Here is an 18,248-nt window from a genome sequence, read left to right as displayed (position 1 = left end):
ATTAAATTGGGGGTAGGAGGAGATCCAGCAGACAGAGGAGGCAGGAGAAAAAGATTTCACAACTGATAGATTAAAATCCCAAAAGAACCCAGAAAGGACAGATGTAGGACGTTTATTCTTAGAGACAAAGGTACCCTTTGCCCACAGAGATTAGGAGAAATTAAGAATGAATATCAATAATTCTGGATATGGGGCAAAAAGTTAAAGGATTTCTACCAGAAAGTCTCTTTTCTTTCTGAAATTGAAGACAAGGAATGAGGCCGACTTGGCAATATAGTAATTAAGGATAAATCGTGCACTGAACAAATTCTTCACTGAAAATCCTACAAATGGTTCTAGTTTCTACCTGATATCAACCAATCTGACTACGGTGGCAATTATTACAATGGGTAAAAACATTCGATGTTGTCCTTTTCTTATAATACATACAGGCAATGAGTAGCAGAAGGTTTCAGAAGGAACATCAAAAGAAATTTCATCACAAGCTGTCAACTAATTAGAGGAGCAGGGCCACCTGGGGCAACTCTTCAAAACTGAGTCCCCAGGTCAGAGACTAGTTTTCAACTGTTTTAGGTCTTGAAATAGAATCATCACTGTATACCCAAAGATGATCAAAATTTTTGAGATCGACCACAGTAACACAAATTACTTAATGACTAAACTAGAGTTACTAATTTATAATGGTTTATAATTAAAAATTCTTATGATAAATGTAAGATAGAATTAATATAATGCAGTAAAACACTAATTTGATTATAAACCACTAAATGATTTTTATTATATACCAGTAATTTACTAACAAATGAACATAAGTTTATAATTCACTTTCCAATGAATTCCCATTAAATTCATATTTGCCATCCAAGACACCTACCTTTGTTATCAAAGTTCCTAAGAAGCTAAATTATCATTCAGGAGATTATTTAAGGAGCATAAATTCAGAGCAAGGAGAGTAGCATCTTAACTGTCCCAACCTACCGACCTGTCTTTACAACAACTTTAAATACACATTTTGAGAACCACAAATGAGAATGGGGAAAGGAGAACAAGCGCAGAGAAGAAGAAATTAGGGCATTTTTCTTCTGATGAAATTATTTTAAGCTACAAGAACACTATAGAAGTTAACAGCGGAGCAGTTCAGACACTAAAACTTATACTCTAGCTTTTAAAGGAATAAGTAAAAAATAAAACCACACTTTCCTACTACTCTCATTTCTACTAACCACAAAAATAAAATATACTATAGTTCAGCAGCATGTCTGTAACACGGGCCCTACAAGTTCCCAGAGTCACCCACTGGTTTGTCTTCCCCATCAAAAACTGGTCAAAATTAACAAAAAGTTTTCCAAATCAAATCAGACTGAATTTGCAATTTCTTCCCGGTTCACCTTAAAGGTAAATGAAAGAGAGGTCTCTTCAAGTTCTAAAGAACAATAGTATGTGAATGTCTCTAATAATCACATAACTGTTCTGCACAGTCAATGAACTTAAAACTCCTGTTAAAGGGGATCCCTGGGTGGCTCAGCGGTTTGGCGCCTGCCTTTGGCCCAGGGCGCGATCCTGGAGTCCCGGGACCGAGTCCCGCGTCGGGCTCCCGGCATGGAGCCTGCTTCTCCCTCCTCCTGTGTCTCTGCCTCTCTCTCTATCACGAATAAATAAATAAATAAATCTTTAAAAAAAAAAAAAAAAAAAACTCCTGTTAAAAACGATCCACATAAGTTGATACCTGAGACTTGACACGTCTTGTTCTCTTCGGCAGAATGTTCATTCTTGTGCCAGGCTCTGGGGAAGTTTGAACATCAGTGCCAAGAACTTCAGGCTCTACTTTTTCCTTAAGATCTAAATTAGGCATCTGTACACCCTAAAGAATCAGAGCACAGAAAGAGAGCAGGTTCACTGGTAAGAAATCAGATTTGAGAATCAGGGGAAAAATAGCAAATTTCCAATAAATCCCCAAAACTACATGAAACCAGATGACAACCCTATACACCAAATTGATCTATAGATGTAAAACAATCCCTATCAAAATTCTAGCAGGCTTTTGTTGTAGAAATTGAGAAGTCAATCCTAAAATTTAAGTGGAAATGCAAATTCTTTGGAAATTCTGAAAAGAGAAGAACCAAGTTGGAAGACTAACAGTACTGGATATCAAAACTTACTATCAAGCTACAATACTCAAGATTAGTATTGGTGTTAGGGTATATACTGATCAAAGAACAACAACAACAAAAAAAAAAAAAAAAAAAAAAAGAACAACAACAAAAAAGAGACCAGAAATAAACCCACATTTATACTCAACTGATTTTCAACAATGATGCCAAGGTAAATCAACAGGAAAAGGGTAGTAGTCTTTTAAACATATGATACTGGTACAACTGAATATTCATATGCATTTCCCCTCCCCCACCAAAAATGAACTTAGACTTTATACCCATACAAAAAAACTCTCAAAATGGATCTCAGACCTAAATATAAAAGCAAAAACTAAAATACTTCTAGATGAAAACAAAACAAAAAAAAGGATCTTTGGGGCCTTGGATTAAGAAAAGATTTCTTAAATATGACCACAAAAGCACAATCCATAGAAGCAGGGGAAGGAAATCAATAAACTACTCTTCAAATACACACCATTATAAAAATGAAAAGATAAACCAGACTAGCAGAAGGTATTTGTAAAATCATATACTTAGATAAAATCCTGATTATATAGCAAACTCTTAAGATGACAAGCAATCCAATAAAAAAAAGATCAGAACAGACACTTCATCAAGGAAGATATACAAATGACTAATACGCACATGAAAAGATGCACAACACCATTGGTCATCAGGGAAATGAAAATTAAGACCACAATGAGATACCACTACACACCCACTAGCATGGCTATAAGCAAAAAAAACTGACAATATCAAGTGTTGGCAAAGACGTGAAGAAACTGGAAACCTCTACATTACTGGTGGGAATGTAAAATGGTTCAGCCACTTTGCAAAACAGTTTGGCAGTTTCTTAAAAAGTTAAACATAAACTTACCATATAACCCAGCAATTCCACTCCTAGGTATCTACCCAAGAGAAATGAAAACATATGTCCACACAAAGACTTAGACATGAATATTCATAGCATTTATTCATAATAGCCATAAACTGGAAACAATCCAACTGTCCACCAACTGGTAAATGGATTAACAAATATGGTATAACCATACAATGGGTTATTATTCAGCCGTAAAAAGGAACGAAATAGTAATAGAGTCTAAACACAGATGAACCTTGAAAACATTAAGCTAAGTGAAAGAAGACAGACACAAAATCATATTGTATGATTCCATCTACATGAAATTTCTACAAAGGCATAAAAACTACAGAGCCAGAAGGCAGATCAGATGTTTATCTGAGTTTAGTGGTAAGAACACAAACCAACCACAACCCAACACAAAGGACTTTTCTGGGCTGATGGAAATATTCTAAAATTGTACTGTGGTGATTACTGCATAAATGTATAATTTATTAAAAGCCTCTGACTATATAGCTACAATGACTGAATTCTATCACATGCAAAGTATAACCTCAATAAAGGTGTTAAAAAATACATGAAACCAACAGGAGGAATTTTTCAAAAAGCTTAAGTCAAGAGAACCTACCTTAAATAAAGAAAACATCCTTCATTACCATTAGCCTTTACTTTAAACCACCAAAAATTACTCACTTAAAACTCATACCTTGGGGATCCCTGGGTGGCGCAGCGGTTTGGCGCCTGCCTTTGGCCCAGGGCGCGATCCTGGAGACCCAGGATCGAATCCCACATCAGGCTCCCGGTGCCTGGAGCCTGCTTCTCCCTCTGCCTGTGTCTCTGCCTGTTTCTCTCTCCCTGTATGACTATCATAAATAAATAAAAATTTAAAAAAAAAAAAAAAACTCATACCTTGATACCCCAAATTTTGGTACCTGGAAAAGCATAACTTGCTATACTTATTAGTGAACTGCTAACTTGTTATGTGAACACAGTCTAACAATCATATGTGGCAGACTGGATTTACCCACTCCTAAAAAAAATGATGCATCTCACCATAAGGCTGACACCAGATTGGAAAAGTTCATATGGGTAGAGAATTCTTTCATAATGTGACTTCAAAAGAGAGCCAGTTCCTTTTCCTGGCAGATATCCCAAGCGACTACCCACTTTAGACCATTTCTTCTCTTTCGTGACCATTTCAAAACCACCTTTGCTGGCAACAACCTGAAAAGAAAGTAAAAATTGTTTAAAGAAAGAAAGGAGATTCATATATTGATTCTATATCTTGCCTGCTAAGTACAAAAATTATTCTGACCTAGATTTCTGATTTCCGTCCCATAAATACCTGACAAAATTGAAACCTGTGTCAACATTTAAAGTATGAAAGACAATGATCTTTAGAAGTTTTAAACTCTATTATTTAACTAATGTTATTGTGCCTATTTTTTAATGAAGCATTCAAAGACATTTAATAAATACACTCACTCTGTGCATTATACACCTTGAGAAAACTAAACAGATTTATGTACTTGATATCCACAAGGAACTCTAAATATAAATAATTAAAAACAGAACAAAAATAAACAAAACCATAAATGTAAATTATATAGTATGAAACAAACATAAATCCTAAAAGTAGGAAAAGTAGACTATAGAATCTAAAAAAAAAAAATAAAGTTAACAATGGTTTCAGAGGATATTTTGGAAAAGGCTGTAATTTTTCAGTTTTTTGTGAAGATTATGAAGGAATGATGGGCAAAGATCAGATCATAGTGGTAGACTTACTAGAAAATATAGTACAGAATGTACTGACATAGGAAGAAGATAAACTGGACAATTTGGATGAATGCTCACATCAAACCAGGCACTATACAGAATATACACATATCAAAAAGTTCCCTATCTTCCAGAAATTAATATTGCACATCTCTCACACTCTAAAATATAGGCAGTCTTCAGTTGATTAATGATAGAATAAAAAGGACTGTGATCGTTATTTAAAATCAAAAAAAATTTTCCTCTTAGAGTATACACTACTGTTATTCTTCTGTATCAAAAAAGTTGAGAGGGGGGTGCCTGGCTGGCACAGTCGTTGTGAAGACAGATGAAAAAACACAAAAAGCACCAGGACAAAATAAACATGATCTCAATGTTAGCAGTATTATGATGTCTCTGTGTGGGCAAGTGGGAGGTGTGCAAGCTATAAATAAAAACATTTTCAGCTCTTGTACTCTACAATGTTATTACAGACAAAGACAGATCTATATAGCAAAGCAAAATTTCCCTCTTCTGAAATATGTGAAAGCTTGGTGGAAACATGTAAGTTCACATGCACAAGAGTTGAACACGTCTCTAATTCATGGGATCCCCTGGGTGACTCAGTGGTTAAGCCTCTGCCTTTGGCCCAGGGAGTGATCCTGGAGTCCCGGGATCGAGTCCCACATCAGGCTCCCTGCATGGAGCCTGCTTCTCTCTCTGCCTATGTCTCTGCCCCTCTCTGTCTCTCATGAATAAATAAATAAAATCTTTAAAGAAAAAAAAAAAAAAGAACACATCTCTATTCTTTAGCTTCTTTTATCACATCCTCAGAGAAGCCCCTCTCTGTTAAAAAAGGTTAGCCAGGGATCCCTGGGTGGCGCAGCAGTTTGGCGCCTGCCTTTGGCCCAGGGCGCGATCCTGGAGACCCGGGATCGAATCCCACGTCGGGTTCCCGGTGCATGGAGCCTCCTTGTGTCTCTCCCTCTCTCTCTCTCTCTCTCTCTCTCTCTCTCTCTGTGACTATCATAAATAAATAAAAATTTTTTAAAAATTAAAAAAAAAAAAGGTTAGCCAGGAGAAAATTATAAAAAGAAAAAAAGGCTCATTTTTCCAATTTTGTAGTGTAAAAGAAGACACAATGAGGGCGTCTTAGAGGGTTTTCTGGAAGCAAGTGGATGAATCAGGATGCCTCTTATTCACATCTTTCCAGTGCTTCTATACTGTCAGGTACTGTTCTAGGTGCTTGAGATACATCCGTGAATAAAACAAAGATCTTTGCCTTCATGGTGCTTACATTCTAGAAGGAAAAACAGTCTATAAACATAGTATGTAAATTTTAAAGTGAAGAAGAAACTTTGAAAAGCAGTTAAAAGATCTCACAAGAAGCAGAGTAAGGGTATAGCTTAAGTATTAAACAAGCACAAAAAACTTCATTATAAAGGTAAAATTCAAGGTGAAGCAGATATCCAAGCAGATATACAGGAAATAGTCAGGGCAAGGGCCCCACATTAGAAAGATTATCTCAAATGTTTGAGCAACAATAAGGAAGCCAATGTGGCTGAAGCAAGTGAGGAAGAGTCTGAAATGAAAGAGAAGCTCTCTTAGTAATCTTCATTATACAATATAATTATCAGCATTACATACTACTACTCTACTTCATATGCAAATCATTTTAAGCTAAATTTCCATTAGTAATAATATATCTGCATGGATTGAGTCATGCTGTCCCACCCAGCTAAGATGCTTACTGGCACACAGCTGTGAAAATGACAGCCAGCAGAGTATGGCTAAGAAATAAGATAAAACTATCTCACAAAGAAACTAACACTATGACTTTGGCTTTGTGCATACAACACTCTAACAGGGCCCAATACTATAAAACACACAAAACTTGTCACTTGTTTTTCTTCAACCGACAGATTCAAAAATTATCATGTATAATTTCAAAATAGAAACGATTTACTACATTTTGCCATGAAATATACCACACCACTGTCACTAGAAAAATATCACTTATACCAAGCCTTCTAAAAGATACATGATATGCAAAGATAAACTGAACAAAATAGAGACAAGCCCTTAATCAAAACTTGACCAAAGAATAATGTCAATCAAGGTCAGAATTTCCATCCAATGTAAAACTAAGTGTGGCTAGTAGGAGACAATCTTAACAGACATTAAGTAGTAGTAATCTTCTACTTAAAAGCTCCCTCTCAAGCCTTCACTGAAATGACAGTAAAGGAACAAAAAGACATAGGACACAGATGAGAAAGCAGATACACAAGTAATAATGTAGCAGGCAAAAAACAAAAACCAACTGAATACCTTCAAAAGAAGAAAGCCAAGGAGAAGCCTTTCCAAAACAGGGCCTGGAAGGGCTTAAGAAATGGAAGCAACAGTCCCTTTAAAATCAGATATAACGGGATGTCTAGGTGGCTCAGTGGATGAGCATCTGCCTTTGGCTCAGTTCGCGATCCTAGGGTCCTGGATGGAGTCCCACATCAGGTTCCTACAGGGAGCCTGCTTCTCTCTCTACCTATGTCTCTGCCTCTCTCTCTCTCTCTCTCTCATGAATAAATAACATCTAAAAAAAAAAAAAATCAGAGAGGACAATAAACAAAGAATAGGACTGGTTGAAACTTTTATAAAAGTAATTAGAGGGCCGCCCAGGTGGCTCAGCAGTTTAGCGCCGCCGTCAGCCCAGGGCCTGATCCTGGAGATCCAGGATCGAGTCCCACGTCGGGCTCCCTGCATGGAGCCTGCTTCTCCCTCTATGTCTGCCTCTCTCTCTCTCTGTGTCTCTCATAAACAAATAAAATCTTAAAAAAAAAAAAAAAAAGGCAATTAGACCTCCTCCAGTCAGTACAGCCAGGCAACTATTGCTGTCTACCCCAAGCAGATTAGAGAATTACTCTCAGTGGAGTTTGAAAAGAAGGGAACCTAACCTAAGAGAAATAGGTAAGCTAACTAAAGATCAGTCTAACATCCAACTAGTAAAAGTTCAGAGGAAAAAAAAGGTAAGTGGAAGAAATTATCAAAGAATGGAAAAACTACAAGAAAAGTTGTAAGACCTCAAAAACATGAGCTCAGATAAGAAAATTTATCAAGTGCAATAAAAATATTAAATGATGAAGTGGACATTCTCTCCGCAGAAGCAGTTTCATGGAGAAGGGTATCAGGAAGGCTAAGAAGAAAGAAGTTTGGAAGAAGACAATATGGCACATTACAAGGAGCTAAAATTGAATCTGAGATCGAAGGCTGCCAAAATTTTGCTTTTGCTTAGAGACGTCTCCTGCACTGCCACTGAGAAAGACAGTGCCATTGAGAAAGACAGCAAAAAGATCAAAAGTCTTAGAATCATTGACTGGAATGATTCACAAATTCCCTTATGATGACCCTACTTAAAACAAACTTCATGAAGACTTACATAAAAATAAAAGGTAAAAAATCAATCAATCAATCAATCAATCAATAAAATAAAAGGTAAATTTAAACAGCTTTGTTCACTATTAAATGTTCTGTTGGACTTTAAAATTAGTGCTGAAGGTTCTACATCTTCAAGAAAAATAAAGCCACATAGGAAGGAACAAGGATTACTATTGCATCATTCTCAACAGCAACACTGGAAACTAAAAGAAAATGGAGTAAAGTTTTCAAAATACTAAAGGAAAACAATTTACAATTGAGACTTTAAACACTACCAAACTACCACTAAAGTATAAGAATAGGACATTTTTAGATAAGCAAAAAATTTACATTCCATTTATCTTCTTGTTCATAAAACTAACAGAATGCCTCACCAAAATAGGAGTAAGCCATGTAAATAGGAAGATGTGAAATAAGAAGAGAGGCAAAGGGAATTCCCAGAGTAATAAGGCAAAAGGAGGTTCCAAGCTGACAGTTGATCTTAAAAAACAAGGAGTCTGGATTGGAGTAGAAAAAAGAATTCCAGAGGAATGGCTCCAAGAGGAAAATGGAACTGATAGACTACCTGATAGGTAAAGCATATGGATTTATACTGCTGGTAGAAAATCTGAAAAATCAGTTTTTGATGGGTAACAAAGAAAGCTGAGAAAATGAAAACAGGAAGGGGGATTAATTCCAAGAAAAATAAAAACTGATATAAGGAAAACAATCATACCACACTATAAGGCTCAGGTACAAATAATATTTGTATTTAGAGTCACAGTAATAATTTTTTTATTAAAGAGTTTATTTGGTTGAGAGAGAATGAGCACAAGCAGGGGGAGTGGGAGAGGGAGATGCAGGCTCCTCAGTGAGCAGGGAGCTCAACCTGGGGCTTGATCCCAGGACCCTGGGATCATGACCAGAGGCCAAGGCAGACACTCAACCAACTGAGCCACTAAGGTGCCCCACAGTAATAAGTTTTCATTAATAAAAAAGTTTATCTGGGATGCTTGGCTGCCTCAGTCAGTGGAACATGTGACTCTTGATTTTGGAATTGTAAACTCAAGTCCCATGTTGGATATAGAGATTACTTAAAATCTTTTGGGGGCAGCCTGGGTGGCTCAACGTTTTAGCGCTGCCTTTGGCCCAGGGCGTGATCCTGGAGACCCGGGATCGAGTCCCACCCACGTCAGGCTCCCCACAGGAAGCCTGCTTCTCCCTCTGCCTATGTCTCTGCCTCTCTCTGTGTGTCTCTCATGAATAAATAAATAAAATATTTAAAGAAAAAAATCTTTTTTAAAAAAATTTGATCTAAGTATACTAGAACAGAACAGGGGAACTATGTAAGGATTTAGGTTTCTTATACCCATTCTCCATCACTAATAGTAGAAAATCAGGGTATAATATTTAAAACTGAAGTGAAGAACTAACATGAGCATAGTATTTGGAAATAAAAGTATCTAAATCAGAAACCAAAAGGGGATCCCTGGGTGGCGCAGCGGTTTAGCGCCTGCCTTTGGCCCAGGGCGCGATCCTGGAGACCCGGGAGAGCCCGAGACATTGGGCTCCCGGTGCATGGAGCCTGCTTCTCCCTCTGCCTATGTCTCTGCCTCTCTCTCTCTCTCTCTCTGTGTGACTATCATAAATAAATAAAAATTTTTTAAAAAAATGTTAAAAAAAAAAAAAAAGAAACGACCAAAAGAACTGAAAATGATTAGTTCTGAAGACTGGGGATGGGAGTGGAGAGGTGGAAAGGAAGAATTTAAGCCTTATATTTTAAAATATTACACAGACCAAAAAAAATAAAAAAATAAAAATAAAAATAAAAAAATAAAAAATAAATAAAATATTACACAGACCAAAAAAAAAGGTTTAAGGGCTAGAACGAATGTTCTTTGCTGCACTAATTTTAAACAGTAATTATTAACACAAAACTCCATTAAGGGGCAGCCCCGGTGGCTCAGCGGTTTAGCTCTGCCTTCAGCCCAAGACATGATCCTGGAGACCCGGGATCGAGTCCCATGTCGGGCTCCCTGCATGGAGCCTGCTTCTCCCTCTGCCTGTGTTCTCTCTCTCTCTCTCTCTCTGTGTGTCTCTCATGAATAAATAAAATCTTTTACAAAAAAAAAAAAGAAAAAACTCCATTAAGTTATAGATATTCCATGTAACACTTTTTATTACTAAAAATAATAAGACAAAATGGTTTAGTCAACATAGGAAACCATCAAATTAACAATTTAAACACTCAGACTGATGACTGAAAATTGCTTCCCATTATAAAGTAGTGGAAAGCAAAGTGTTTCAAAGTCATGTCATTGATGACACTAATTCCAGAGACACTCACCAGCTGTCAGCCAAATATAAATCTTCTGTTTTAAGATTTAGTATAAAATTTTTAAAACATTCTGACGTGACACTAAATTTAAAATATTTTACGTTTGTCTCATTTTTCCTTGAAAGTGATATCTCTAAAACTAACTCTACAATTTAAATAATTTTATTTCAAAACAGTGTCAGAGGATATGAAAGACCACACAGAAAGATATTTTGTAAAATTCCTCAGATAATCAAGCTGTCTTCCCTCAAGTCAAAAGGATTATAAATTTTTATTATTGCATTATGTATTGTATTAATGTTTTCAAGGTAATTTAAACACTGCCGCAGGTCAGTTAGTTCTTTCACATTAAGAAATATAACTTTACAAAGTTAATGGAAGTGTAGGCAAAAATTAGAAATATAACTTTATTAAAAATTTATTAAATTTATTAAAAAATTAGAAATATAACTTTACAAAGTTAATGGAAGTGTAGGCAAAAATTAGTCTAAACTCTTCACCCTTGAGTTATCAAGCTCTGGATAATGCTGGCTTCAGTTAGCATGCTTACAAATATTAACATAAGTGATACGCAGCATATGAGAATGGTGAGCACCATGAATCTCTTTTAATAAAACAAATTTTCAATTAAATTAAAAAAGTATAAAAAAGATGACAAGATCAACATAAAACATTTAAACTCAACACAAGATAATATTAACAGATTGGTGTCATTTTTGTGTGTATTATTTATCACAGAGCCTACTAATCTATGTCATTAAATGTTAAATCTTAAATTATAAAATAATTTTATTTATTTATTTTTTAATTTTTATTTATTTATGATAGTCACACAGAGAGAGAGAGAGAGGTAGAGACATAGGCAGAGGGAGAAGCAGGCTCCATGCACCGGGAGCCCGACGTGGGATTCGATCCTGGGTCTCCAGGATCGCGCCCTGGGGCAAAGGCAGGCGCTAAACCGCTGCGCCACCCAGGGATCCCTATAAAATAATTTTAAAGAAAATTTCAAAATCTGTCATTTACACTTATTCATGCTTACATTACACGTCAAACCCTCCATAGCAAACAATGTTTTCCATCAAGTTTATTGGAAATTCCTAATTTCATAGATTCACTAGTCTCTGCTCCAATTTCTAAACCAAGTACAGCCTCACCTTGCTCAAAGCATACAGATCCAGGATTTTTCTCTCCACCACTGGAATTTTTAAAGTAGATCCTTGGAGTTCCCAAAATTTTGCTAATTGATCCAAGAAGTCTAGTCTCACTCTGGTCATTGCCTAAGATTATTAAAAAACAGAAATCAGAAATAGGAATTAAAAAAAAAAAAAAGAAATAGGAATTAAGTTATGATTGAAAATAAATGAGTTTTACTTAACAAAGATACTCATTTCTCTAAAGAAATTCAAAGTCTACGTTATTGCTTAGTCCAACCCTGTAAAATAAGGCAATAATAGAGAAAATACTTTTTTAAAAATATTCTATTTATTGATTCACAAGAGACACAGGGAGAGAGGCAGAGATATAGGCAGAAGGAGAAGCAGGCTTCCTGCAGGACTCAATGCAGGACTTGATCCCAGGATCACAACCTGAGACAAAGGCAGACACTCCACCACTGAGCCACCCAGGTGCCCCAAGACAAAATACTTCTAATAAGCTTTATTCACTATGGCAAAAAAAAGTCACTTTCATATATGAGAAATGTTCTTTTTTTTTTTTTTTTTTTAAAAAACGTGCTGCTTTTTTTTTTTTTTTTTTTTTAATTTTATTTATTTATGATAGGCACACAGTGAGAGAGAGAGAGAGGCAGAGACATAGGCAGAGGGAGAAGCAGGCTCCATACACCGGGAGCCCGATGTGGGATTCGATCCCGGGTCTCCAGGATCGCGCCCTGGGCCAAAGGCAGGCGCCAAACCGCTGCGCCACCCAGGGATCCCCTATGAGAAATGTTCTTACATTTTATCAACCAAAGCAATTTTTTGATAAAAGTTGGCTTGTCTTTCCACTAACGAGAAAATTTAGTAAATTGGATTATTCTGTTTCTAAGCATTCTATCATTTCGTCTGTAGAAAATATGCCTACTTCAGGTACACCAATTCTCTACCCCACCGATATTAAGATCCTTCATGTATCTAATGACAAGACACTAAAGGGAAAAAGATTAAAATCTCGGAAAATAAATGTTTCAGGAGCATCAAGGGAAAAAAATATTTCATTGCGACACATTAAGCCTCAGCTAGCTAAGATTTCTCTTTTGTACTCTGAAACAGTTTTCTACCATACTGAAGTACCTTTCTGATAAACGAGCAGACAGAAAAAACAGAGATATTTAAACAGACTTCAGGGGATCCCTGGGTGGCTCAGTGGTTTGGTGCCTGCCTTCCGCCCGGGGCGTGATCCTAGAGTCACGGGATCAAGTCCTACATTGGGCTCCCCACCTGCTTCTCCCTCTGTCTGTGTCTCTGCCTCTCTCTCTTTGTGTGTGTCTCTCATGAATAAATAAATAAAAGCTTAAAAAAAAAAAAAAGACTTCAATTTAGAAAACTTAAAAGAAACTACTAATATTTAAACAGTTATTAATAAATCAGATTACAGTCCTGGAAAAGTTCTGTTAGAACTAAAAATAATCTTTGAAAACCTCTGATAAAATATTAAAATCTACTTTCCAAAGACCCCAAGAGACAGAATCTTCCAACATCAGCAAAAATTTTAGTAGAATGGTAAGGAAGCAGAACTTAGAATTTCAGGTCTCAAAATAAAAAAAGAAAAAAGAAAAAAGAATTCCAGGTTTCTGCAGGTGAGCACTGAATATTTCCACTAAGAAAAAAAAACATAGCTGGAGATACTTTCCCATAGTCCCAGTTAAGTTGAAAAACTGTTAAGAACTTTTTACATTTTTTTTTTTCTTTTTAACCAGAAACTTCTTCCATTCAGGCGTGCCTGAGTGGCTCAGTCAGTTAAGCAGCCTACTCTTGATTCAGTCTAGGTCTTGGTCTCCTGGTTGAGGATTCAAGCCCCACATAGGGGTCCACGCTGAGTGGAGCCTACTTTAAAAAAAAAAGAAGAGAGAAAAAAGAAAAGGAAAGGAAAGGAAACATCCTTCCATTCAATCCCAACAAACATTCTTTTTTTTTTAAACTTTTTTTGAAAAAAAAAATAAAAAAATAAAAAAATAAAAAATAAAAATAAAACTTTTTTTGTTAAATGTTGTTTATTTATTTCAAAGAGAGAGACCCTGACCCCGCATGTGTGCATGTGAGCATAAGAGGGGGAGGGTCAGAGAGAGAAGCGACTCCCTGATGAGCAGGGAGTCTGAGGTGGGGCCTGGGCTGAAGGCAACTGCTTAAGTGACAGAGGCACTCAGGCGTCCCTCAGCTAACATTAATTCTAAGCCCTGGTACGTGAGTTGCTCAAAGTTCTCTACAGGAGCCCTGACAAAGAATGAATCAGGAAGCAGAAGTCACGATATAACACTCACCTCAAGTTCATTCAGGCGCTGGACTCTGGGAGTGAAACGAAAGCTTTTTACTTCACATGCAAATGGCGGTTGCCAATCCTAAATAAAAATACATATATATTTTTAAACATATTGATGTGTAAGAATGCATTATTCATTCCCTTAAATTTAAGGGATGAATAGCCATAAATGATGACAAGTCAACTTTAAGTCTTTTTCATTGTATAAACAGGAAAAGTAATACTTTTTAGATGAGATGTTTTTAATATTCTCTCCAATCACTTCTCTCTCATATTCTCTTATTAAAAGTATTTTATCTATAAATCCTCTTCAAATTTCAGGAGTCCCATCCTTTATAACCCACAATTATGCTTTCCCCAATTACTCAAATGGAATGCAGTGAACTTGTGTATCACAACAGGGTCTAATAAACATCCCAAGTTTACTAAATGAAAAATAAAACAGAATTTGAAAGAAACTAAAAAGGGTAAAACTGAAGATTAAAAGGTGATTTTTAAAGTACTTATATAATTGGTTAATATCTTTTTGTTTTCATGGGTAATGTGACACAGCACTTTACAGTCTGTGTTACATAAATGTTTTGTTCAAAGCCTGGTTTCTCAACATCCAAATATTTTTTTTAAAAGTAAGCAAATTCACAGAATAAGGGCAATTTCCAGATTGGAGTTATGGTATAACTGAAATGGGCTAGCACAATTCAAGTAGGATTCTAGAAAACATATTTTGATTTGGCCTAAATAATAGTAAATCTACTTAAAAATGTGAGAAGTAGTCAAAAAAATTTTTCTTACCTTAGAAACCAAAGAACATCAACTTTGAAATTAAATTCTGCTTGTAAACAAGATTTATTTTTAATAATAATAAGACATACAAAGAGAAGGTATATTATTTCCATCTTTTTTTAATAATGAACTATTTTTTTTGTACCTAAAGGAATCCTGAACACAATTTGTAATTCATAAAGGCAACAGAGTAAATGAAAATATGGTTTAGGAAAAACTTCAGAGCTTAAAGTTTTCCCAGTATTAGGTAATTTTGATAGTTCAACAGTTAAATGAAGCTTTTAATTAAATGTTAGAAGTTAAATGATGCTTTTGGCAATGCATATGCCATCATTCGTCATAGAAATCAGCTTTTAATCTTTCATCTGTAATTAATATTTATAAATCTTAATCAAATTCATTAAGCATAAACAGGTGTAGTAGCATGCTTGGGTTTTAGAATAAAACAGATTGATCTAGGTTCAAAATCTACTTTGCCACACACCCAAGATCATTCATTTGATAAGTTATATAACTTATTCAGAGTTGTCTTATCTGTAAAATGAGATGTTATTTACCCACTAGGGCTTTAAAGAATATTAAGTGAAATAATCTGTAGGTGCTAAATTAGCTTCTCCTCCTCCCTCCTAGCTTCAGCTCTTTTTATTCTCTATGGTGCACACCACTGTGGTAGTTTGTGGTGAGAGCAGACGCTTTTTAAAATGCAACACGAAAACAGTACTTCATCCTTTATTCTTATAACTAATAGACAAAACATAAAGCAAGGTGTCCCTTTAAGAAGCACCGAAGGCAATAGTTCACACACTTTAATGTGCATTAAGCATCATCTGAGAGTACTCACTAAAAAAAAGCACATTCTAGAACTTCCACATCCAGAAATTTATTCTAGTCTGAAAAAGGGGCCTAGAGATCTGCATTTTAACAAGCAGCTGGTTGAGCCTTGTGCAGGTGGACCAGGAACAGCATTTGAAAAACGTTGGTCTCATGGGTAAAGAAAAAAATCTTTTGACCTTGAGCAAATCACTCAACCTCTTGGGGCACTAATGCCCCCAAAGGAGTAGTATCTGCTTTCCTTAAAGATTGAGGATTATAAAAAAATCTACAGGCAAACAGTTACTTGCAATAATTGCAATTCATAAATCTTTGAACCTTGGTTCCTTATGTCAAAAGAGTTCCTCTTAAACCACCAAATTCTAAAATAAATGCTGCACCTTCTCGTCCCCTGGGAAGACTTTCTCATTGCAGCAACACAGTCTAGGGTTCTTGTTTGGTAATCCCATTCTAGGGGACGACTAGATCTCAGATTACCGTTTAAGAAATCTTTCCTTTGAAATGAGGCCTGCAAATATTTACTCAATCAACCATTAGTAGGACTCGGATTAGAAAAACAGAAAGTCAGTGTAAAGGCAGTTTTTACTCTAGCATCCTAAGGAGAAAGCACAGTACACGAGGGTACGACACGTCCTAACACTTCGAGCACCTCCTCGGCCAGCGCGAGGCCCGAAGTCTTTTGTTACCCTTGCCTACAATCAAAGGGGAATAGAAGTACCAGCTCCCAAGTTCTGGGCAGGAAGGCCCGTGGGACACGCTCTGGCGCTCAGACAGGCCTACCACAGAAGCCTGCTAAAGAAACCAAGGCAAGAACACCCAGAAACTTAGCTTCTAATTGTTGAGAAACGAGAGAGTAAATACGAAACGGAAGAAGGACCGGGAAAGTAAAGCTAGGGACGCCTGGGTGGCTCAGCGGTTGAGCATCTGCCTCTGGCTCAGGGCGTGATCCCGGAGTCCCAGGATCCAGCCCCGCATCGGGCTCCCTGCGTGGAGCCTGCTTCTGCTTCTCCCTCTGCCTCTGTGTGTGCGTGTGTGTGTGTATCTCTCTCATAAATAAATAAAATCTTTTTAAAAAAGAAAAGAAAGTAAACCTAAAGCACTCCCCCTTCCGTCTCCCCGGACTCCGGTACCTTGGGCGGTCGGATTTTGCAGATGCCGGTTTTCTCTGCCAGAGGCCGGATGCGGCCGATGAAGCTGAGCGGGTCCGTGAACTCCTCCCAGCTGGGCTCAAAGACTGGGCACTCCGGCGGCGGCACAAACTCGGCCGCGTAGCCCCCCGGCCCCACGCCGGCCATGGCAACACCCGGGGGGGCCCTCCGACGGGCGGGGGGGGGGAGAACAGGTGGAGAAAGGTTGGTTGAAGGCCACCGAACCCTCTCACGTCTCCTGACAGGGGCCGAAGCTCATCTTCTCGGACAAGAACCGCTCCACACAGGAACCCAACCCCACAGCCGCTTCCTCTTCTCGTTTGTTATTGTTTCCTTCGGGGTTTTTCGTCTCTGGGTCAGGACTTCTCCGGAAGTTAAAGGACTTCAAATCCCTCCGCCACCACAGAAACAGAATCCCTCCGCCGGACGCGCTGCCTCGGCGCAGGGCCTTCCTCTTCCTGGGTTTGCCGGCAGCCGGGGACGGTTCCCGGCCCGCTGCTCTGCGAGGGTCCGCGCTGTTCCGCAGCTTCGGGCGGCCCGCCCCCCAGCGCCCACGGGCTCTCTTTCAGGGAAGCTAACGCTGAGGGCGAAGCCTCCGAGGCTCGGGGGCCGCGCTCTTCCGGCGCGGAGGAATGTGTAAGGCTCCAGAGGGCAGAGGTTCTGCTTCCGGTGAGGAGGGCTCTGTTCCCTTTTGTGTGTGAACGACACGAAAACAAACTCGGCCAGCCCTGGGCGGTGCTGTCTCCCTGTCCGGGTATCACGGCTGGTTTTAACCTTCGCATCTGCCTTTTTCTACGTAACTAGCTTTTTCGGCATCTCTTTCTTCAGTCTTGTGTATCCCTTCCGAACACTCCCTCGGCCGCTTTCTAGCTGCCTCGTCTCCATGACGACAGGTTCGGGTCGTATCTGTCCCCCAAATCCTGCCGCCGGCCTCAGCCACGGCCCAGGAATTGTTTTTTGTGCACGTGGAAGCAACCGCTCCTGACCTTGCTGTTCCAGCATTGACCCGAGTCATCTCAACAGCGAGCACTTTACTCTGCTAACACGCTCCCTAAACCTTTCTCAATACGCTGTAAAAGCTGTGGCACCCGTCTGATCCTGCTTGTCAAAAATGTTTAAGCCAAGGTACTTCTCCCCTTACTTCAAATTGTGGGCAATAACGTAGAAAGAACTAAAGAAGAAACCGTGAAAAGGTAGTTCCAGCATTAGATAGTTGGAAGGAAGGCTTCTTTCCAGGGCTTTTTCTCGGACTCCCTGTGCAACAGCTACCCCAGGACCTATTGCCAACTATGGTTGATGACTCCCAAAACTGTATTTCCAGCCAAGATTTTTCTTTTGCATTACAAACCAGTACATCTAGGGCCGCCTGGATGGCTCAATCAGTTGAACAAGTGCCTTTGGCTGAGGTCATGACCCTAGGGTCCTGAGATCGAGCCCTGCGCCAGGATCCCGATCAGATCAGCGGGTAACCTGCTTCTCCCTCTATAACTCGCCCTTGT

General features: G+C 38.2%; 1 protein-coding gene across 1 annotated transcript in view; it reads right to left on the bottom strand.

Annotated features, from left to right (window-relative positions):
* The window catches only part of KDM5A (lysine demethylase 5A), a 96,467-nt gene extending 79,402 nt beyond the window's left edge, over positions 1 to 17,065 (bottom strand). Inside the window, exons 1-5 of the mRNA XM_041735559.1 lie at positions 16,732 to 17,065; positions 13,989 to 14,066; positions 11,668 to 11,790; positions 4,066 to 4,236; positions 1,727 to 1,861 (exon numbers count right to left, since the gene is read on the bottom strand). Of these exons, the coding sequence (XP_041591493.1) occupies positions 1,727 to 1,861; positions 4,066 to 4,236; positions 11,668 to 11,790; positions 13,989 to 14,066; positions 16,732 to 16,896 (672 nt within the window). The 5' untranslated portion in view covers positions 16,897 to 17,065. The remainder of the gene's footprint in view (positions 1 to 1,726; positions 1,862 to 4,065; positions 4,237 to 11,667; positions 11,791 to 13,988; positions 14,067 to 16,731) is intronic.
* Positions 17,066 to 18,248: the final 1,183 nt, after the last annotated feature.

Source organism: Vulpes lagopus, chromosome 21 (assembly GCF_018345385.1).
Source record: "Vulpes lagopus strain Blue_001 chromosome 21, ASM1834538v1, whole genome shotgun sequence".
In the NCBI taxonomy this organism is placed as follows: Eukaryota; Metazoa; Chordata; class Mammalia; order Carnivora; family Canidae; genus Vulpes; species Vulpes lagopus.
This window is presented reverse-complemented; position numbering and strand designations above follow the sequence as displayed.